At 40.4% G+C, this 24693-nt stretch overlaps 1 protein-coding gene across 1 annotated transcript in view; it reads left to right on the top strand.

Moving 5' to 3' along the window:
- The window catches only part of LOC150078287 (uncharacterized), a 910840-nt gene that overhangs the window by 93255 nt on the left and 792892 nt on the right, over nt 1-24693 (top strand). Inside the window, 2 exon segments of the mRNA XM_090384522.1 lie at nt 6093-6333; nt 21126-22640. Of these exon segments, the coding sequence (XP_090240648.1) occupies nt 6169-6333; nt 21126-22640 (1680 nt within the window). The 5' untranslated portion in view covers nt 6093-6168.

The following is a 24693-nucleotide window of genomic DNA, read 5'->3' as shown; positions in this document are numbered from 1 at the left end:
CATGTGATACCGATGTAGAAACCCAATAGAATCTTGTGGAAGGTCACAGACCACCTGAATCGGCAAGTAATACCTCATTACCTCGACAACAATGGTGCAACACTGGAAGCCATGCACACAGCCATATACTTTGCTGCCATAGCAGCCACTAGGATTAATGGAAGAGAAATAATAGACCAGCAGCAGAAGAACCGAAAAAAGAAAGAACGACCGGCATGGAAGAGAAGACTTCAGCAGAAGATAGACGAATTACAGTGGCGGACAAAAAATTGCATCACCTTAAAAAAAGTAACATTTTTAATGAAGCGTATAAGATATTGTTTGATTACAGTCATTTTGTTTGTCGCAAAGCAAAGGTATTGCTTCAGATAACGCTTCTATTGCATCAGCCGTTTTTATAAATACGGCGTTGGAAGGGTGTACACGCTCATTAGTATCCTGTTTTGTAGAGGAACTATGGATTATGGAACCTGAGGAGGAAGAACATACCACCACCGAACCAGAGGAGGAAGAGCATGAAGAAATACAACCCACAGCAGCTGAAGTGGAAACAGACAAGGTCGTGATATCCAGAATAGAGAACGAGTGGAAGAAGGCCCTAACAGAATTCGAAGGAATGGACCGCACGAAGACTGACGTGATACCGAAGCAGAGGCTGAATAGAACCTTGTGGAGAGTCACAGACCACCTGAATCTGTACATAATACCGCATTACCTCGACAGCAATGGTGCAACACTGGAGGCCATCCACACAGCCGTGTATTGTGCTGTGATAGCAGCCACGAGGATTAACGGAAGAGAAGCGAGAGACCACCAGTGGAAGAAAGGAAAACAGAAGGAACCACCCTCTTTGGAAAGAAGACTACAGCAGAAGATAGAAGAATTAAAAGTCAAGATAGGCCAATTGACCCAGTACCAATGGGGCAATAGGAGGAAGAAATTAATTGGAAAAGTGCAGATCCTCAAGAGAGACGGCGTCCACAGCGAACATGACACAAAAAATCAGAGAATAGGAGAGTACAACTCTCACAACTGGCAAACTCCAGGAATAGATAACGTCCACAACTACCGGTACAAGAAGCTCACTTGCACGCACAAGCACCTGGCAGAGAAGTTCACCCGAATGATAAGGCATCCAGAGACAATCCCGAAGTTCCTCGTCAAGGAATATCTGAAGCCTAAAGACGAAGATACAAGAAACCTGGCGAAATATAGGCCAATCGCCTGCCTCCCAACAATGTACAAGATTCTGACCAGCTGCATAACCAGGAAGATATCAGACCACTTGTAGAGACAGAACATAATGGCCGAACAGCAGAAAGGATGCAAGCGGCTGAGCAAAGGATGCAAGGAGCAATTAATCATAGATGCTGCAGTTATGGAGCATGCCTACAGGAAGCGCCGCAACATGTACACAGCCTACATCGATTACCGCAAGGTCTTCGACTCTGTGCCTCATAGCTGGCTAATAGAGGCGTTGAACCTCTACAAAGTCAATCCGATAGTGACAAACTTCCTAGGAGAAACGATGGCGAAATGGAGTACCACCATTAAGGTCGAAAACACCACAACCAGGCCAATCCTCATTAAGAGAGGAATCTTTCAGGGAGATGCCCTGAGCCCATTTCGGTTCTGTCTAGCACATAACCCGCTATCTACCGTGCTCAACAGTAGCAAGTACGGATATAACCTCAAAGAAGGAAGGAAGAACTTGTACACCCTCACCCACCTGATGTATATGGATGACATCAAGCTCTACGCGGGAACCGAGAAGCACCTCCAGCAACTACTCCAGATCGCCGAGAATTTAGCAATGATATTAGGATGGAATTTGGTCTAGACTAATGCAAGACCCACGGATTGCGCCAGGGAAAATTAGTCAACCGAAACTACCAGCTGCAGAATGGTAAAAATATTGACGCCATGGCAGAGGGAGAGGCCTACAAATGCTTGGGGATGATGCAGGCTGAGCAATTACAGCACAAGGAAATTAAGGCGTGCCTCACCGAAAAATACCATCAGAGACTCAGACGCCTGCTAAAGGCAAAGCTCAACGGAGGGAATACAGTTAAAGCCATGAACACCTATGCAGTCCCAGTGCTAACGTACTCCTTCGGGGTCATAGATTGGAACAACACCGAGCTGGAGGATATCATGAGAAAGACAAGGACAATTATGACCGAGAGCCCGCAACACCACCCGAAATCAGCGGTGGAGAGACTGACAATTGCCCGGGAAGAAGGAGGGAGGGGCCTGGTAGATCTAATTGAGCAACAGAAGACAGCGATAGTTAACCTGAAGGATTACTTCCAGAAACACGCAGAAGTACTCCAGCAGGCCATAAGATAGACAAGCGGTATACCCCATTCAGACTAAGCGAGGAGACCCCCCCCAACCACGAGGCAAACGAAACTAGAAAGATGGGCAGAGAAGACACACCATGACAGACACTGCAATGATCTCCATCAAGATCACATAGATAAAATTTCTTCCAATGCATGGCTCACGAGCAGGACGCTCTTCCCCGAGACTGAAGGATTCATGCTCGCTATCCAAGACCAGGTAATCAACACCAGAAACTATAGAAAATACATCGCCAAGGAGTGCGGAGTGTTCGATGACACATATCGACGACGACACCTGGCCTCAGAAACAATCCAACACATCACGGGATGCAAGGTGATCGCCCAGACTTAGTACACTCATAGATACAACTAGGTAGCCAGGATAATACATCAGAAGCTAGCAAGGAAATACCAGTTAATCGAAGAAAGTGTACCTTACTACAAGTACAAACCCCAGGCAGTACTAGAGACCCCAACCGACAAGCTGTACTGGGACCGCTCCATAATAACGGATAGGACAATACCACACAACAGACCGGACATAACCCTTGTGCACAAGCAGGAAAAGGCTACCTATCTGATTGACAGAGCGGTACCCAACACTGGCAACCCATGGGGAAAAAATCAGGAAGTACACGAACCTAAGACAGGAGATCAAAGAGATATAGCATATGCAACGGTATGGTGCCAAAGATTCTACTTAACAGCCTAGCAGCAATAGGTCTCCCAGCGAACACCTATAAGGAAGTCCAGAAAATCGCAATGCTGAACACCTGTAGGATAATCAGAGAGTTCCTCGACCAACAGTAACACCAGACATAGCAACAACTACCCTGTGTACTTGGTAGCAATACCCCTCACGATGTGGAACTCCTAATCAGGGTGTTTGTTTGTTATTTGGTTTTTAGGAGCATTAGCAACTAAGGCAATATTGCTCCGGGATATGCGGTGGTCATTCCCTGACCTTTCCGCATTCTCCATATTTGGTGGTGACAGGCTCGAACCCCGGTCTAATCAAGAAGCGTGTGCTACGCACTGCTGCTCCTTCCCACCTGGCTACGGAGGCGCCCTAATCAGGGAGAAATAATATTATAATAATAAATCGAAATGTGTGCGGTGAATATATATTTTTTTAGATTCACATTGAGTGCCGAGTATGTACTATTAATCAGAGGACAAGTTGAATTATCCATATTGGACTAGTTCTGTATCCCATTGCACTAATTAGGAAATTGCTGTCTTTCAAATATTGGATAGTTAATCAAGTTCTTAATGCTTAGTGCAAATTAGCCGTGCTCTACGAATGCAATTATAGATTGTCATGTTGAAATATATAAATTAAATAGTTTCGTCAGTGTCTTGGTTAATTGAACTGGTGATGTTTTGTTATTGAAGTGATGTCTTGCTACCCTAGTAAATACTTTGTGTAATGAATTCAAGTATCAGATTGTGTATAACCACTGTAATTTTCTAATCATCACTTAGTTACTTGCACGATCCATTTAATATAATAAATTTGTCATTATGCAATAGTTGAAGTGCTCAGTAGCTTTCTGATATCGTTTTACTGATAATATAGTAGGAAACAGATTTAACTGCATTAAGATAATTTATCAAGTTGAACTAAAGGCCTTAATATATTTTTGCTATTAGCAATATTTTCCATTATAAATCGTTTCAGCTGTAGCTAGGTGCTTTGCAATGTTTAAGAAAACACTTCATTAATTATATGAAGTTTAATAAGCAGTTTATTAAAACACCACCACTGTTTTCAATGGCAGAAGAATGAGATAGAATGACGTAGTAGAATAGTCCCATAAACGAGCACAAGGCTGTAAATATGATTCCTGTACAGCCGCGAGAAACGCTGATATTCCATACTAAATAGTAATAATGTCTGAATAGTAAGAACAAGTAATTTATCCTTTCATAATGTACTGTAATCAGAATGAACTAAAATCTATGTCGGTAATATTATAAAATCCGCATCATATTGCTCAATGTAATGTAAATCTTTATCTGCAGCGTTTTTGGCGGCTGCAACTTTTCTGTACGAATATTTCTTTTTTTTTATACATATCAAAGCACTCTGCTAAAGTGTTTGCATGAGTTAATTATGCAAGTCATCTGCCTTAAAGAGAATATTTTACGACCGTTTAGCAAAACGTTTTGAGACCGATTCAGTAACGCAGCAACAGAATTATTATTAATTACTCTGTAGGAATGATTTCCTTTGCTATCGCCTTGCGATTCATTCTAGCGATGCAGCATCTTACTGAGTCGACCGGGCTAGCCAGGTAAGTAAAGTGCATACCTGGCAACCCAAAGGCCGCAGGTTCGATTCCCGCCTTGGGCTTGGATCAAAGTAAAATGCAAAAACTATGGGGGGTGCATTATGGCCATAGAAGCTGATGCGCCAACAACTAACAAGAAAGAAATATATATATATCTTACTGAAGTTGGAAATCTTTTTGGGAATGGCTCTCGGTATTCTTCTGTTCTTAGTAATATCATCCATGTTTTTCCTCCTTTAATTTGAGCTTTCAGTTTAGAAAAGACCGAGAAATCACAAAGTGGCAAATCAGAAGTAGGGAGGATGTGACTGTGGCACACACAGAAATTTTCTTCAGAGACGTTCGTAATATCCACATTGGTAACTTTTACAGGCGTCATCATATGTTGATAGTACAACTATAGAATAAAAAACAAAATATTCTTGGGGCTTTTTAGCCACCTCAGCTCCCCTCCGTTTCACAATATGTAATCAGGCCACCCCTACAGATCCTAGTTCTGGCTGTTGACATACCCACTCTGGTGGAACCGCGCCTCGTCTGTAAAAACGGCTCATTCAAAATTTCAGATCTTCGCGGCGAATGTAGCATGTAAACCAGTTGCAGTAACCTAATAGTTTTCCGTCATTATGTGGTTAAAGTTATGTATCGTCTTAGAGCGTAACGAGCCGAATTGTATTGCCATGCCATCTTGGAGTCTTCGTTTTGGCTGCACGGAGATTGCACTTTTGTTGCTATTCCGCCTTCTAAAGTATCATTTGACAGTATCATCCTTTTTATCTCGTGCTTCTTGTTTTCAACTATTCCAAACTCGAAATTTCTTGATGTAGAGGCTGTTTATTAAGAAATTGTCCAACGAATTCTCTTCAAGAGCCACATATAACTTCGTGCTGAAGAAACGTTCAATCAAAAAATGCGCTCTCTGACTGTGTATATGATATTATGTAAACTATTTACAGAGCATTCTTCGACCACCTTAAACAGAACTGAAGGCATACATTCCTAGAGGCGCCTCCAGAGCCAGGTGGGAAGGAGCAGCAGTGCGTAGCACACACTTCTTGATTAGATCGGGGTTCGAGCCCGTCGCCACCAAATACGGAGGATGCGGAAAGGTCAGGGAATGACCACCGCATATCCCGGAGCAATATGACTTTAGTTGCTAATGCTCCTAATAACAAAAAAAAAAAAAAAAACCAAACATACATTCCTAGGAATGTGTGAAAAACTCAGTGCCACCCGCCTCATTTATACATTATAGAAACCCGCTTACTTAAGGTGCAGTTCAGTTAACATTAACAGGGTCTGTCAACCTATCAAATGATCGTGTATAATAAAAAATAGGACCCACTTTATTTTCAACAATTTAATTCAATTTATATAATTTATATTTTGCGAATTTGTTTTCAATATTTCTGTATTAACACAAAATGTAGAATTAATTTATATTTGTTCTCAGTTACAGGAAAGTAATCGTTTCCATAGGCATATAAAGATATGACGTGCTCATTGAAGGATTTATCTGTACAACAGTAATGAAATCAGCTGGAAGAGTGCGGATACCTTCGGGAAATTCTGCTGAAGCATGCATCAAAGAAGCATCTTCTTCAGAAGAGAAAGCGGTTTTAGATATCTCAGGAGAACAAGACGCAGTTGTTGTTTCTTATAATCAAAAGGAATTGGGAACAAAGTTTATTAAGGTAAGCATTTCATGAAATAAATATTATACGATTTTAATTAAATTTTTAGTAAAAATATTCAGACATCTATTACAGTAGAGGTAAAACATTTTTACATTGGATATGTAGAGTTTTCATTTTAATAAGTTAAAAAAGTTGTGTTGTAAACGTTATGTCTGTTTGCATGATACCACTTTTTCGGATGTCGCTTATGTTTTCATATTTACATCTATGCTGATCATTCAACTTCCTTCCCAAGTAAGTAATACAAAGCTATAAAATGTAAAGTGGTGCATTTTAATAATTTATTCATCCAAAATTCCAGTAAAGTTAACTTTAAACATGGTAATACTCGTATGGCTGTCATAACGTAAATGTGATTAGGGATAACTGAGGCCGAACTGTTCGCTGAACTGTTTTCGTAAACTTTGCAGTAAATCTGCCGAATTTCTACACCCGTTACGGCATGTTCGAAGCAATGCCAAGAGAAAAAATCACTTTGTATAGTTTACAGTTGAAATTTTATAGTTAGACGACTGGTTCTTTGAAACCAAATACAGGAGGCATATGATAAAATTTGGATAAAGACAGTAACATACAAGATACGGAGAGTATTGTTTTTTAGTTCCCATTCTTTCCTAAAAATTCTGAAGAGCATTTATATAAAGTTCTTAATCTTTTTAAAGAGATGCTGTAATTGTGAAGAGTAGGCTAGACGGCCATCTTGGAGAACACTAAGGTGTTTGCGTGGACACTAGAGGAAGCGAATTTTCTTGATATTTTATTGCTGGAGGCCAACCATAATTTTTCTTTCCTTAAGTCGTCATTTTTGTTTTTGTCACTGAAACTGTGAGCTTGTTTTGAGTGGCCCAGTCAGATAGTCTGGAGAGAATATTATTTGAAGAAGTTTCTAGATCCCTTCTGGAATTTCCGCGAACAAGGATGGGTACATCGTCGACGTAAGCTATTGCATTTATATTTGTCAGGTCATCATTGAGGAGAAGCCAATTATTTAGGACTAAGTTCCACACTTGGGATCCAATAATAGACCCCTGGGGGTAGCCACGAGTAATATGTCTGGATACAGACTGGTGGGCAATTTGCAACTCTAAGACAATGAAGGACACTCCCCACCATAGTGTATCGAAAGCACCTTTGAAATCTATAAATAAAATTAAGAGTATATTTAAATGTAGATTTATCTATGTACTTTTTCATTTGAAACAGTGCATCTTCACAACCCCGGCTTGGTGTAAAGCCATATTGAAGGGATGAATTTAAATTGGGCTCCGCAAGCAGTGAATTAATTCTGAGACATTAAATATTCAAGTAGTTTTTCTAAGTGAGAAAGCAATGCAATTGGCCTGTAAGATTTTGGCTCCTGCTGAGGTTTCCTTGTTTTGGTAAAATTTTGAGTAGAGCTAACTTCCAGATAACAGGAAAGTTACTAAGCATTTGTTAAAGAGAAAAAGGATGTGATTTGGTCGTAGCTCATAGAAACATTTAAGAAAAATACATTCCAGTAGAGCTAGTCCAAGACATTTGTCCTTTTCCATTGAATTAACTGCAGATTTTAATTCATAATATGAGAAAGGCAACGTTGAAGTGGGAGTGAAATACGACATTTAAATTTCTGATTTCAGCCTGCACAGGGGATTCAAGAGTTGGGTCGTCCTGCGGGAAGAGTCTGTCTGGTATTTAATTTACAGTATTGGTCCAGTTTAAAGAGCCTTCAGTATTTGTTATAACGGTATTAAGGATTTGAGGTTATTATATCATTTCTCTTCTTCTTTTGCCTTTTTTGGGTCTTTTCTCGCCTTCCGATAAATTAGAATTCTGTTGGTCTTTTTCCTCATGTTCTTCGGCCTCTGACTTTAATTTACTTCGATTTCCATAATTTATGGAAGTGTATAGTGTGTTTAGGGTCTAACGGCACCAGGGGTTTCCCCCATCTCCGCGTAAGTCTACATTGTCGAGTGTTACAGTACGCTGTCAAGGCCAGAGATTTAAAAGCCAATGGATATTGTTGGGTGTAGTGTCGTGTACCGTTGTTCATCTGGCCATTTAAAAAAAATGTCCATGTTTATACTCCGGCACGAACACCAGTTCAGTGGAGCTTACAATAAATCAATCAATACAAATTGTTAATAGTATTTAGTAGTCAGGGGCTTGAATCCCGGTCCACTCAAAGAGGGTGTGCTACTGCACTCGCGCTCCTTATCACTCGGCTACGTCAGGCCTATGGCCGACTTATTTAGCCGCTGGACTCCTGCTGAGGCCCAACGTTGCCCACACTAAACCCCATGGAGGTAGACCAGGTACACCAGTATTTTTAGAGAAGCACTCTGGCAGGTCCTGCCACCTAATATCCTGAGATTTCAGTGGCTAGGACCTACATTTAAAAAAAAAAATAATAATTAAAAAAAAAAAAGCAAACACGCGATTTATGGGGTCAGAAGCCGAAATGATTCCCAGTTGGAACATTGAATTTAGAATTTGGATGTATAGAGAGAGAGTGGGGAGACTGAAGGCTGGGGGGAAAATTCAGAAGTATGGGGTAAATAGGGATGGTGACCCCAGGTATGTTTGTGGGGCATGCCCATGCCCCACTGGGAGTAGGAAAAGGGAGTGGCGAGGAGGGGAGGAGGCAGGAAGACGTCACCGCTCCCCAGGGCGAGATTAAAAGGGGGAGTTGGGTTAGAGCACCCAACTCAGATCGCCAAATTGGTGCCAGGCAGCAGCACTGCCCTTCGTCAGGTGGGCCCTGACCAAACCCAGCTGGGTTCAGGCTAGTGATGTGGTCGTTCATGGGTTATATCCCGTCCAGTTAGCACCAGTTTTGGTCTGTATTGTTTGGTGAGTTATTCAGGTCACTTTCAGTCCAATCAGGATGAGGTGTCATTTTGGGTTTGTCGTTCATGGGACAGTAATCCCGTCTAGGCATATGTGTTTCTCTCTGTGGGAGGCCTGAAACAGGCAGTGGCTCCAGTCGCCAACTTGTAGGTATGGCATGTTGGCTTTGGTTTGGTATCCGTTTGGTCCATAGTCAGTTGCGTTTCGTGGGCTCGTGATCCTGTCCATGTGTCTCTTGATTTTCAGGCTTTAAGGGCACTTTGTTCCAGTTGATGGTATTCGTGCTTCATTTGTGGATATACAGTATGTGTCCTTTGCTTTATTCGGGATTGTGCAGTAGACTCTAGGGTGGTCGCGGTATGGTCCTTAGCCTGGTGAACATCCTCATCAGCATGAGGTGCTCCCGGTCTTTTGGGTTGAAGTGAATTCTCATGATGAGATGGCAGTGAAGGTCTTCGAACAGCAGGCAGTCGTGCATCAGATGTTTCCAGGTTTGTTCCTGACCACAGTGGCATAGTAGTGATCCTACAATACCGAAGGTAAGCAGTTTCGTGTTAAATGAACCATGCCCCGTGAGCAGAAACGTAGTTAAGAGGCCCGGTGAGAACCAGGGTGGTTGCCTGGGTAAAATTCCAGGATGTCTGGTATGAATTTCAGGATTCTGTATCGTCTCTAGTTTTTTTCTAGTTGACTGCTATGGTTGCTTTTTTAAACGAGACACCTGCAGCGTATGAGATGGCCGGGACGAATATGGCTTTATAGAAGAGTGAGAGTGTCTTCTTCTTTAGGCCCCAGTTTTTCCGGGCAACTCTGGCAATGAGTGTCGAGTACTTTATTTTTGTTTGAATGTAGACAAGATGCTGGAAAGATAGATTCTTGTCAAGAATAAGTCCGAGATACTTCAGCTCGTTTACTAATTTTATTGTTGTATTCTGTATATTAATTGTTTGTGTCCTACGTATGTCGAGGGAGCCTTTTAGGAGTATTGAGTATGTTTTTGTTGAAGAGATTCGCAGCTGATTTAGACTGACCCATTTCTGTAATGTTTGAATATCTTGATTTGCGGTTGTTTTCGTTTAAGGTCTGTTATCCGCCGGGAGCATAAGGACAAGGACATCCGCATATGCTTGGGTATCAACCCCATCAAGTTTTAGGACCAGGAAGCTGTCCAGGGCAAGGTTCCACAGTAGTGGCCCTAGTACGGAGCCCTGTTGGCAGCCCCAATGAATAGGTCGAGTGACTTTGCAGTATGGGACCAGAAGATATTTCTTGTTGTCGTAACCATTGATTTTGCTGGGGCGTTTGAGTCACTGGTGGCCAAGCGTCCTCGGTAGGCTAGGGAAAACAAGTATTCCAAGCAATTGGTATCGCTCATTACAAACCTACCGGAGGCGCCTCCGTAACCAGGTGGGAAGGAGCAGCAGTGCGTAGCACACGCTTCTTGATTAGACCGGGGTTCGAGCCCGTCACCACCAAATACGGAGGATGCGGAAAGGTCAAGGGAATGACCACCGCATATTTCCGGAGCAATATGGCCTTAGTTGCTAATGCTCCTAAAAATCGAATAACAAACAACAAACAAACAAACAAACAAATCTACCTTTCCAGCAGAATGGTTACTGTTACTGCCCCATACTTTTATGGAAGTTACTGCCCCATTCATTTATGGAAGTATGGTGTTTTGTATTAGAGAAGTGTCGGGTTCTGTTGTTGTTCTTCTGGCTCTTGGCTGCAGGGCTCCTAATAGGACTCTGCGTTGCCTGCCACCACCACCACTAGGAGGTAAGCCAAGCAGTCCATAGTTCTCTGGCTGGTCTCTGCGAGGGTCTCCTGAGCTTCCTGACACAAGAGGCCAAGTTAAAAAAAAAAAGAGAAAGTGAGTGGGGAGATAGGAGTAGAGTGAGAGTGATAGTAGTGGAAAGCAGGATGAATAAAGAAATCCTCTAATAGAGTAAGAAGGAGAGGGGTGAAGCAATTCGGGAACCTCTGGGTTGGGGAGCTCACCCAATCCAGGGTAAGAGAAAGAATGCGGGAAGAGTGGTCTGTAATAGTTTTGAGGGAGTGTATTGAACTTTTGAGTATTTTGAATTTTTTGAACTTTTGAGTATTTTAGGCAGAGTATTGAGGGAGTTTATTGAACCATTGAGGTTAATTAGGATGACATCTTTGGACTCAGGGGAGATTCCTTTGGATTGGAGAAGTGTCAATACATAAAAGTGGTTCTAAGAGTGAATTTGGTAACTACAGACTTAGTCTGACTTCAGTGGTAGGAAAAAATCTTAGAGACAGTGATTGAGTGCAATTCAGGAACATTTAGATGGATGTGTCATTCTGAAGGACACACAACATGGCTTTTTAAGGATAAATCATGCTTAACTAACTTAGTAGACTGTTTTGACACTTTTAGTTATGAGCTGGACTTAGGGATAATTCGAATATAATTTGTTTCGATTTTAGCAAAGCATTTGACTCAGTTCCATATTAGAGTTACTGTATAAGCTTGAACAGGTTGGGATTACTGGTAAGATTTTAAGATGGATTGCTGGGTGGCTGCAGGGCAGAAAGTTGTGATTAATGGATATTCTTCGGATTGGTGTAACGTTCTTGGACCGCTGTTGTTTCGTGATGACAAAATTTACAGATGACGTAATGATTGGCAGAGTCGTTAATGATCAGTGCCAAGCAGAGCTCCTTCAGGATGACTTGCACAAACTTCAGAGATGGTCAGAGAAGTGGCAGCTATGTTTTAATGCTGCTAAATGCAAAGTGCTAAACTTGGGGAATATCAGCCCACAAATAAATTATATATTGGTGGGATTGAATAAAAACAGTGGAGGAGATATCAAGTTTTCTGAATAGTGTAAACAGGCAGCGAGGAAAGCTCATGGTGTCTTATCAATGATTTATTGAACGCTATCCTGTAGAGATAGGGAAGTCATAAAACAATTGTAAGACCACATTTGAAGCACCGGAATTAATTGCAACTCAGGCTAACTATTCAAGCGTAGGACAACTATTACTCAAGGACAGCGCCAATGACATCCTGACATGTAAACTCTAACAAGATCAGATTGAGACACATTAATGGGACCAATCCTTCAACTGTGACTTACCTAACTTCATTCATAGTGATATCCACTTGACCTACAGTACCACACCTTGGCAGAAAACACTGCAGACCCTGATCTTCCGAGGATGGGATCCTCTGTGTTGTCCACAGCCTGGAACAGGACCTAAGCTCTGACCTCCCAACTGGGGTGGTATCTTCCCTGCTGACCCCCCCCCTCTGGAGGTGGATCTTTGCTGTTTGCTAATCCCCACCTGGGGTGGGTGGGATCTTCACTGCCTGCTAACCCACACTGAGGGGTGAATCTTTGCTGCTGCCCCTTTCTGAGGGACGGTATCTTTGCTGCTGTCCCAACCAAGGTGTGGGATATTTGCTGCTGACTCCCACCTAGGATGGAACCCTTGCTGCCTACTGATTCCTACTGAGAGGTGGGGCCTATGTTGCCTACTGACCCCTACTGACCCCTACTGAGAGGTGGGACTCTTCAACCTTCTGTTAAGTGCTCTACTTTATCACTTTAACTAAACACTCCTCCTTCCTACTTCAATGGGAATGCCTTTAACTATCATCTCCATCTTTCTATCACTATATTCCCCCCAATACCTCCTTTCCAATTTTCTTCTTGCTATACATCCACTCTCCTTTCCTATATTTCCACGGGCTTCCCCAGACCATCAGTTCTGGGGACGCCCAGAAGGAGCTAAAAGATGAATCTGGCCTGCTTCTGTGCAGCTAGAGATGTGAGACAGGGGGTAGTCAAACTCGTGTTTGTCGCCCCCTGGTTGCTAAATCGCCTGACGCTGGCCACCCAACGCAACAAAAAAAAAACATTGCACCTTCACATATTGCAACTACACGCAAACGGCCTGCGATGGTGCTTACCACAAGATGACAAAGCGGCGAATAGGGGAAACCCTAGAATCATCAAAAAAGAACACTAATAATAATAATAATAATAATTTGGAATACTGTGTTCAAGTATGGAGACCTCATTTGAAAAAAAGACACGGAGCTTCTTGAAAGGGTCCAAAGACGGACAACTCGAATGGTGAAGTCGGCAGAATGACGACCGTATGAAGAAAGACTCCGATTTTATAAGCTACAGAGCTTGGCAACCAGGCACCTCAGAGGTGACCTGATTGAGGTTTATAAGGTTTATAAGATTGAGGGATTAGTAAAACGAATGAAGGTGGAATTCATTTCAGAACTAGGGGTCATAAATTCAAATTGCAGGGCTTGAGATTTAGATTAGATTGTAGGAAGTTTTCTTTTTCCAGCGAGCCGTTGATAGCTAGAACAAGTTGCCCTTTCAGTTAGTTGAGGCTGACAGTTTGAATAAATTCAAAGGTCAACTGGATACTTACCTGTGTCAGGGGGGACGCTTTTAATTTGTGTTTTCTTATCTACTTGGTTGATGTTTTTTTGTTAATGCAGCAAAAGCCTGTGGCTTCCTTCACTATATGGCTAATATTATTACTATAATCTATCCCCGTTAATACGATTGACAATTTTTCTAACGTCGAAGCCACCCGTCATTTGCTATGAAACTGTGCATTTTTTACTGTAGGGCCAAGGCCTTTCTTAAAAGAATCATCAAAAATGCTGCTTTTATGAGAGTGCTGATTGAACTCATAATTATGCAAGTGATTTATGCACTGTCTACTATTACTAATTTTAGTTTCTTTAAAGTGGAGCGAGAACTTAACGACCCTTCTAGATTTTTTCCAATCTTACACAGTGAGCTCACCCACACCTAATTCAACAATAATTTTTATAAAACTCCCAAGGGCGTCAAACTTAGTTTTCATGGAAACAGTTCTCTTTTATCGCAAAGATTTCATTAATTTACTTAAAATGTGAATAAATTGGTTGAAAAATCAGAAACGAAAAACAGAAAGAGCCAAAACAGGTGTGGGTGTTTCAGTGGGTAAAAGACTAGAAGGATTTATTAAGATCCTTCTAGTCTTAACTAGATCAAATTAATGAAAGATGTATCAAAATTATTATCAACATACACGGCCAGGAAATGGTTTTGTTGGGCGTATATGCACCTGTAGATGATGCACCTGATGCTGAAAATGACAAGTTTAACCATATGCTTTATAAAAAATGGATGTGGTTCAGAAGGATCAACAAATAGTTGATCTAAATGGACGGATAGGATCAAAAAGGAATGACAATGCAGTGGGACGCTTTGATGAGGAGACTGTGAATCATAACGGTGAGACTTATCGATCTCTGCAAACAGTACCACCCGAATATTCTTAACACCTTTTTCCAACACAAAAATATCCATAGATATACGTGGGAGCGACTATCTCTCTGTATAATTTTCCGCCAGAAGTTAGGATGGACAACAAAAGATAGCAGTGTAATGAGAGGTGCCGACTGTGGTTCAGATCATTACCTGGTGGTTGCGGATATATTTTTAAAATACCAGAAGAAGCATCAAATTAGATCTAATACTACCATTCAAGACAATAGAGTAATACAGGAAAATATTACTTATAAATAGGAACTACTATCCCACGATAGTATTAAATATCTTTACCTGAGAAGACTTCAGAATCATTTGTCTCACATTGGAGAAATAGAAGAGGTGAATATTTTGTATGATAGCATTAAAACCGCCATACTCAAGGCAGCTAACGAAGCACTAGGCCCAATGGATAGTATTACTGGAATGAGGAGGTAGCCGGGTTGGTGAAGGAAAAGAAAAGAGCCTATAACAAATGGTTAATGAATAGAAATCAGAAAAATAGAGAAGAATACAAAAAGGTGTGATAGAGCAGTTAAACGGAAAATTGCTGAATACAAGAATGCGGCCTGGGGGAAAAGGTGGCAAGAAATTGACAACTTGTTAGGAGAAATACAATCATCCGAAACTTGGTAGAGCTTGAGAGCACTGAAAACAAATGAATCTCGATAGAATAAAAACCTTATATTGATATACTAACATGAAAAAATCATTATAATAACCTCCTTAACGAAAGGCAACCTCAATATCAGAACATAATTACCCCTACACCAGTGGATAAAGGGAAGGTAGAAATTACAAAACATCAAGTACTACATTGCACAAAGTTAATGAAAAACAACAAATCTCCATTCCCTGGGAACATAAAGATTGAACTTATTAAATATGGACCACCAAGTTTAATGGATGATTACACAGCTGTTCAACAGATGTGTACAGCTAAGAAAAACACCGAAGGAGTGAAAAAAAAGTTAGCTATATCTCATCCATTTCCTAAGTGGGAATTCCCAATTCTTAAGTGTGAATTTCACTTATGGTATTCTAAGGCGCTTCAGTTAAAATTACGAGAGAAGGTAGAAGATAAGATTAGCGAAGAACAAAGTGGATTTAGGTCCGGTCGTTCATGTGTGGACAATTTGTTTATTCTGGAGCAACTAGTGGAGAAAAGAAGAGCAAGGAATAAAGATACCTACTTTGCCTTCATCGATCTAGAAAGGCTTACGACTCTATTCCAAGAAAGGAATTATGGAAAGCCCTACAACAGATGTCAGTTGATCCGGAACTTGTTGAAATGATTAGGGAATTATACGATAATAATGTGACATTAATTAAAGTTGAGAAGTTTCTATCTAACCCAATCTATCCAACAAAGGGGCTGAGACAAAGATGTAGCTTCTCACCTTTGTTGTTTAATGTTTCATAGGAATGCACCTTGCAAGAATGGAAAAGAAGCTGTTGTGGAATGGGAGTACCAGTTATTGAATAACAGGAGTACCAATTATTTATGGAATCTCAATTTTGCCGATGATCAGGTCATCATAGCACAAGAAGTTTATGATTCGGAATCCATGTTAAGAAAACTGCATCTTACCTATAACCAATGGGGCCTCAATATCAATTTTACAAAAACAGAATTGCTAAGCACAGCGGAGCATATAGGCAAATTCGAAGTTACACAATCTATACATATAAAACCTATTGACTTCTTCAAGTATCTTGGATGTACAGTAGATTTTCAGAATAACAGAATAACGGCACCTTCGGGGATTCAAGGTGCCGTTATTTCGATTTTTCTGTTATCTAGAAAGTTTTATTTTATATATATTTAATTCAGAAATAATGCATTAAATATAACATTAAATATATAACAAGGATAAACAACAAATAGAGAGATTAAAAATGCAATTTTATTAACTTCACATAAAAAACTTAAAACATGTTGACGATCTAATACTGTATTATATTCTGCCATTAATACACACCTGCTTACACCCCGTTCAATTTTCTTTATTATATCACGTTTAGCCTGCGCGGTAGCACAGTGGTATAGTCACCGCCCTCCTCACACCGGGTGGAAAAGGCCCGGGTTCGAAACCCGTTGATGACGCGAGGAACGTATATGGGCCTTTTTCACTCCATGGCTGAGTTAGTCGTTAGTTAGTTAGTTAGTTAGTTATTTGGTTTTTAGGAGCATTAGCAACTAAGGCCATATTGCTCCGGGATATGCGGTGGTCGTTCCCTGACCTTTCCACATCCTCTGTAATTGGTGGTGACAGGCTCGAACCCCGGTCTAATCAAGAAGCATGTGCTATGCACTGCTGCTCCTTCCCACAAAGTTAATGAAAAACAAAAAATCTCCATTCCCTGGGAACATAAAGATTGAACTTATTAAATATGGACCTGGCTACGGAGGCGCCGCTGAGTTAGTCAGTCTCAGGCGTAGATAGCAACGTTTTCCCCCCCAGAAACTGGAGTTTTTCGTCCAGAAAAATAGACACATCAACCAGAGAACACACGCAATTTACAGACACAATTCACATGGGTATGTGAATTAACTTTCCGGGCAATCCTAATGTAATAGTTTGGATTATATTAAGTTCGTTATTAAGTTTTAATGTTCTTTTCTGTATGAGGTTTATTCACTTTAGGAGCTATAGTAAGGCGTTAAAATAAATGTAAAGCAGCGGTATAATCCCTAATATCAGTACAGAATTCATTTTCAAAATGGCGAACTTAAATAATACAGTAAACACCCTGACGCCGTTTTATTTTTTTTCGGAATTGCAAGACATCTGCGGTGTATGTAAACATCCGATCTCAATGTGCCGTTAACTCGAATGTGCCGTTATTTCGACAGTCTACTGTATTATAACTAAAGACCGGGGAAAGAGGAAGTTGGCACACGAATTCATCAAAGTAGGAAGGTTATTTGTGCCCTCAATACTGTATGATGGAATAACAATATCTCCCTTAGAACAAAAAAACATATCGGACAGTCGTTAGTGGAATCGGTACTTTGTTAAAGATGTGCGGTGTAGACACTGAAAGAAGGTGACAAAATGAAGCTTCGAGCACTAGAGATGGACTACTTCGTCGAAGTGCCAGAGTTTCCAAGTTTGAGAGGGTACGAACAAGAAAATTAGAAGGCGTTTGCACGCAGATGAAGATCATCGAACGAATTGAAAATAGGAGGCTGAGATGATTTGGACATCTTGTACGCATGAATGAAGAGATGCCCTAAAATTTTACATGAGTGGATACCACAAGGGAAGGGAAGGGAAGAGAAGACGATGACGCCCTAGAAAATCATGGAAGGAGGGTGCAATATCAGTTATGATAGAGAGAAGTTTGAAAGTTGAATATGCCCAAGTCCGGTGACTTTGGAAAATAGGAACGGCAAGGCGACGTTTATCTGTCGTATAAAGTCGAACATAGATAGATGTGAATAAATGCCATCAGGACCTGGTGTTTTCTTGCAATCAACACTGTTCAAAATGCTTCTGACATCCTTTTGGTGGAAGACCACACGAGGCATTGAATGGAGTGTACTGGGAATGGCATGAGGTAGTTTACCAAGATCATCAATACATGAGTTGGAAGAAAAGTGGGATGCTAGCAAGTCAGCTTTATCTTTGGTTGAAGTGGCAATAGTACCATTCGGTTTTGACAGATTTCGGAATAGAGATGGGCAAAAGTTGCGACCAATAGCTTTGGCAAGAGACCAGAATGCTGAACTACCATTTGGACAAGAGGCAAGTTTTCCACTCTTATTCTGTTCAAAATCTAATTTGGACTGATTAATTACTACTTTACAAGTCTGAATGCTAAACAAAGAGTACAACCGTGTAGTATTTCTTCTATCCCCACACACATGCAGAATTGTTGTCTGATGGGTGCTTTAGGTGATATATACAGCAGATTCTCGATTTACTGGGATCCGGTTAACCGGGAAACTTCAAGACTCCAAATTAAAAAAAAAAAAAAAAAAAAAACATCAACCAGAAATCATAAAATTCAAGTAATAACAAAATAGGTATAAACAGATGTTTTGCAAGTCGTAAATAAGCGACAAGAAGCGGGCGTTATAAGTCGTCATTGGGAGATTAGCCTGTAACCTTGCAACCCCTGCTGGCTTCACACCCACCGCTCAAAAAAAAAAAAAAAAAAAGAAGAAGAAATGTTTAGTTCGTTTGTTTTAGGGTGTCGCGTCGATTGTTGTGTTCTGTTGCACCGCAAAAAGACAAATTTCGTTTCGTTATTTAGGTCAGAGATGTCGAAATTTTTTTTATAGTAAATATATATATATATATATATTTTTTTTTTTTGTTTGTTTAGAAATCGCGAAAATGATAGGTAAACGCAAAAGAGTTGCGCTTTCAGTTAAACAAAAACTTGAAATTCAAAAGTTTGAAAACTTAAAACGGTGCACCCGTTAAATCTATAATGAACCATTATAATGTTGGCGACAAAACCATATGCAACATCGTCAAAAATAAAGGGAAGCTATTAGATTTAAAAAATGAAGGGAAGCATCATATGGTCACGCGAGTAGTGCGTGGTAACGTTTTTTATGTATCGCTATATTTTTTACGTAGGTTGCTGAACATTTTTCGGTACAGCTAGTCCCCAAACTTACGCAACTTCGGACGTAAATTTTTTTTAGGATTTTAAAATTTAAAACAAACAAAAAAATAATAATAAGCAATCAGTAACAACGATCACGGCACGCACAAATAGCACAAGTAAGATATGGAGTAACAAACAAAAAATAAGAAAGAAGAGAAGATTCTTAAATATATTATTATTTTTTTTTTTTTAAAGGGACACACATTTCACCGTAATAACGTAAAAACCCACAGAATTCCAGCTATTGGTATTATCGCAATTGCAATAAGATTGATTTACTACCCGTTTATAATTAGATGCACTAACAGAAAAACCCAATAAACCGAAAACTGCAAATTGTTTTTATTGTTTTTATCTGGTAGTGATCTCCAGAAATGTGCTTTAGTAAAATGTGAGTTCGCGTGGCTGATAACAGTGAGTTTTCGCCTTAACCCTGTAAGTTCTTTACAGAAAATTTCATTTTGACCGTTATCATGGTGTCGACTAAGAGAATAAGTGAGAGCGAAACTAGTAAATCTACCAACAAAAGGAAAAGCGATCGATTTGGATCAGAAAATTAAAATAATGATGTATGAAAATGGTCAAACATTAACAAGTGTCAATAATAATATAGTAGCAATATGTTATTAGTTATTCCCGAGTTACGTAAAACTCGACTTATGTAAGAAGTCCTGGAACGTATCTCTTATTATGTATGTCGGGGACTTCTATATTTTTGGATTAACCGGGAAATCGATTATCTCGGATTTTTTTTTTTTTTTTTTTTTTTTACCATAGCGGTGAATATCTTTTTGAAAGGTATAACTGCTTTCAAACAAATTTAGATAATAAAGTAATTTTTCTTCAGTTAAAACAAGACCAGTTGTAGCAACTTGCAAAGAATTTAGATAAGAATAAATACTTTTGAAACCCACGGTAAAATTAATCCTTTAGGTATAACTCTACTTGTGCCAGCGCCTCCGTAGCCGAGTGGTCAGGAGTGGGAGTGCATACCACACGCTCCTTGAGTAGACCGGGGTTCAAGCCCCTGACTGCTGAATACGGCCGATCTGCCAACCCGCGCTGGACCAGCGTGGCAGATTATGGTCCATTTCCCTGAATTGTTGAGGAGGCTTCTATCCTGCAGTGGGTTGATAATGGCTGCACTTTCCCTTTTTTTTTACCTACTTGTGCTTATCCATTTACTAAATGGCAACGCTTAAATTATAAAAATATAATAGTATAATTAGCACTGTACTAATATTAATACAATTGTATCTATTTAAAAATACCTTACACGCCACCTATAATATAAAATTCGATACCAATCAAAATTTACGAATTAAACAAGTAAGTACTGTACACATGTATTTGTTAAAATTGATTCGTAATGAGCTTAGGTAAATCATCCGCACCCTTCGGAAGCCAAGTCAACACTCGATAAAGGTATTGTTTATTAATTTTTGTTTAATAAACATTGATTAAAGTAACATCCCAATTTGGTTTTGAACTCCGACACGTTGCGTAGCTAGTTACTGTGGTTGTTGATATAGTTACTACGTGAAAGAAAATACTGTATCCGTAATTTAAAAGGGTACAGCATTCACCCTTTTATAATTCTTGATTTTGATATTTTCTTTATTTATAATGGTTTGTGTAGATTACTAAAAACATTGACAGTTTTATTTTTATTTATTACTTTCTCGAAAAAATAGTGAATAGTCAAATTAAAATATTTTATATTGCTTGATTTTAATGTTTTCTTTCTGTCCATTTCCACATTTTTATGCACACATTTCCGCTGTGCATTAATAAACAACGTAGAACAAATAAATACTTCAGTTATTGTTACCAATTAAGATGAGTCCAGAAATGATTACACTGCGTATATATGCTCTGTCGGAATGTATTGTCTGATGTGGTTTCATTGTTTTAAAATTCTCATATAATATCTTTTGATATTAGCTAAGCATAGAAATATGAATATTTTTCTTTTGTATTTTTATTACCTTTTTTATTATATTTTCGTAGGTCATCCCAGAAAAAGACCATCGTATCGGCCATGTAACACCCAATATAATTGCTCCTGCTCCTGCCGTCCAAACCACTCCCACCCTTGTTATTCCAGCATCCTCAGGGAATAGGGAAGCAGGCAAAGGGGTGGATACCTTAACAAGTGCCTCATGTCATTCATTGGCCTCACCAGAGTCCAACCTAGATAACTGTCCTCCACCCGTGTCAGATGGTGGCTGCGCTGCAACTGGGGGGAGCTTAGCTTCCAGTATAAATGATCTTAGTTTCGAAGCAGAGCAGTTAGAACGTGCTATTCGACATAATGATGTTCTCTTTGTAAGACGGATGTTAGAATTACATCATAATAAATTTTCTGTTAATCTTCATGGCAGTCTTTTAGACAAGTCTAGTGATGGATCTCAGAGTCACTGCGTTAGCCAGGACGTAGAAATTTTACTTCGAAAGAGTCAGACATTTCTCGACTGTCTCGATCGCCATGAGAGCATTTCTTCAGAACATGAGTCTCCACCTATTTTTGCTAACGCGCTGCATATGGCATTAGAATATAATTCTGGTGACGTAGTTCGTGTATTGCTCAAGTATGGCGTAGATCCAAACGAAATAGGCGTTCCGGTAACATGTAACGATTATTGGAGAAGAGGAAGCTATTCAGCCGCTTCTGAAGGAAATACCAGTCCTCTGGATCGAGGAAGACGTTTCAGTCACCTTCTGACTCCAGGAATAGCTCGGTTTCTTACTCTTTCTACCACTAGTTCGTACAGTGACAATAGTAACGGAGGCAGTTCTCCTGCTACTTCTTCTCCACGTGCATATATTGTAATGAGATCTGATTTGGATTGTCGTTTGCGGACAGTGTATTGTACTGCTGAAGGCAGACAAGTCGCTTACGATGAAGAATATACACGTGATTCGCTATATATACGACCACCGCTGTTTCTTGCAGTTGCAGCTGGCAACACATCCATGGTGCATTTATTGCTGAAGTATGGCGCAGTTCCAAACACACAGGATCGTTATGGCGTAACTCCGTTACATTTAGCATCTTGTCAAGAAACAGTCGCTTGGCCATCCGTTAAACTTTTGTTAGAAAGTGGTGCCAAAATTTATATTAAAAACAAACATGGCGTTTCTCCACACGATCTTCTTGAAAATAATCTCAGGGCCTTACAGGCTTCACTAGTAGAGGAAGCATTTTCTTGTATTTTCTATTCCCCGAGCACAGTACTACAATCCGTATCCGGTGAAGATCAGTCCGTTCCTGGTGCTAATTTGCGTGGTAATTTCCTAAAGAAGATACATATATCTGATAGTAAAAGTCACAGTCGTCAGTCATCAAAGAAGAAGGATTACTTGTCTGTAGCAGAAAATCAGCGAGTTTCACCAGAAAGAGTTTCCTGTTCCTCCCACCCTGGATCAGTGCACAGTCGTCATAGCAACCGTAGTAATCGTAGTACTCAAAGTGTGACTACTTCCAACATTGACGATGAAAAATTATTCATGCCAGGTGGAAAGGTAAGAAAAAATTTAACCCGTCTAATGGGATAATAACTGAAAACCATTGAATTACACTGGTCAACAAAATTAATTTTATTTTTCATAAAAAATATAAACCCACTTCTGCAAACCTGTTTTCGCGCTGATTTCAATTATGTTCTTAGTTTTCTTCTAGCACATGAAGTTTTCTTAATACGACTGATGATAACAAAACACACGAGACTGACTAAAATTACATTTTTATCACTTTACAGTTTAAGCCCAATGCACTCTATACACATAGGGCGCCTCCGTAGCCAGGTGGGAAGGAGTAGCAGTGCGTAGCACACGCTTCTTGATTAGACCGGGGTTCGAGCCCGTCACCACCAAATACGGAGGATGCGGAAAGGTCAGGGAATGACCACCGCATATCCCCGGAGCTAATGCTCCTAAAAACCAAATAACAACAACATATGCACATAGTTACCGTAATACAGTACACTATTTGTAAAAAAAATATTTGTGCAATTTAAAAATGTTTTGCGGATGATTTCCTTGGTACATTTCGCCGGAATATAGCTGTGCAACGTCCAGCAGCGGTCTGCCATTATACGTTCTTTACAGAAACATTAGTAGCAGTTTTCCTTTTCTTAATGTATCGATGGAATCGTTTCCCTACTCATCACTCGCCGTGTCAGAAACCGATACACGGACGGCATTCGGAAAAGTAAGGAACGAACTTGGGAACGCTTAGTGAGCTAAGACAACAACTGGAAATGGTGACCCTTGGGGAACAGTCTACAGGGTTATTACCAACAAACTCCCTAGGGGGGGAGGTAGTGACTACCACACGAACCCCATAAGGTCAAATGACAACAACTTGAGAACAATCGGTGGACAATATCTTGAATGACATATTCAAGGAACCGGAGGTCCCAACTCTACAGGAACAAGATCATCTCTGTCAAGAAAACCTGAACTACAATACAGAAATCATGGAGCCCCCCCTTCACCATGGAGGAGCCCAGTACTGCTGCCGCCCGGATAAGAAACAGAAAATGTCCCAGCCCAGACATGATAGAACCCGAAATACTTAAAAAAGTAATAGAATTCACACCACAACTTCTATTGACCCTGTTCAACAGATGCCTAGAGGTAGGGAAATTCCCAACAAAATGGAAAACGGCCAACATCAAACTTATCATCAAGAGTCCGACTGAGAAATCAGAGTGCCCGAAATCCTACAGGCCTATCGCACTTCTATCAGTAGTTAGCAAATTATTTGAAAGGCACAAACGAATCCCCCAACACTATGAAGCAGCTGGCCTCCTAGCTGGGAGTCAGTTTGGATTTAAACCGGGATCCTCCACAACAGAAGCCCTCAGAAACCTAACTAACAAGGTCAAAGAATGTGACAACAAATATTTCCTCGTAATATCGATTGATTTTGCCGGGGCATTCGACTCACTCTGGTGGCCGAGCGTCTTGGGCAGACTCAGGAAAGCTAAAGTACCCATCAACCTCTATAAAGTCATAGAAACCTATCTCTCACAAAGAAAAATTGAGATAAACACTCCATACAAAAGATCGCAAGAACAGTACACAGAGGATGTCCACATGGGTCTGTATTGGGCCCACTCCTCTGGAACTTGGTATTTGATGAATTTTTGAGAATGGACCTAGGCGCAGTGGGGGTGCAGGCCTTCGCAAATGACCTGATTTTGACAGTGTAAGCAACTCCAGAGCCCAATTGGAAATTCTAGCTAATCAGGCCCTGCAGATACTCCAACAGTGGGCCAAGAAGAATTTCTTAACAATTTCACCGACAAAGACATTGTCGGCGCTGCTCAAAGGAACCCTGCAACTGAGACGACCACCCCAGATGGGCCAACTATCAAGTTTGCTAGTCAACTAAAACACCTGGGTATCATACTAGACAATAACTTATCCTTCCAACCACATCTCAAATTCCTAAGACAAAAGATCAGAAACTACTCTGCCATGGTAGCTAGGGTCACAAGGCGAGACTGGGGTCTCAAAAAGCGTACCCTAGCCTTATACTACAAGACAACCTTCCTCCCAATAATTACAT

This window comes from Mastigoproctus giganteus, chromosome 11 (assembly GCF_048544385.1).
Source record: "Mastigoproctus giganteus isolate SK-2022 chromosome 11, ASM4854438v1, whole genome shotgun sequence".
Classification (NCBI taxonomy): Eukaryota; Metazoa; Arthropoda; class Arachnida; order Uropygi; family Thelyphonidae; genus Mastigoproctus; species Mastigoproctus giganteus.
The sequence above is the reverse complement of the archived record's forward strand: the minus strand, read 5'-3'. Positions and strand labels throughout refer to the sequence as shown.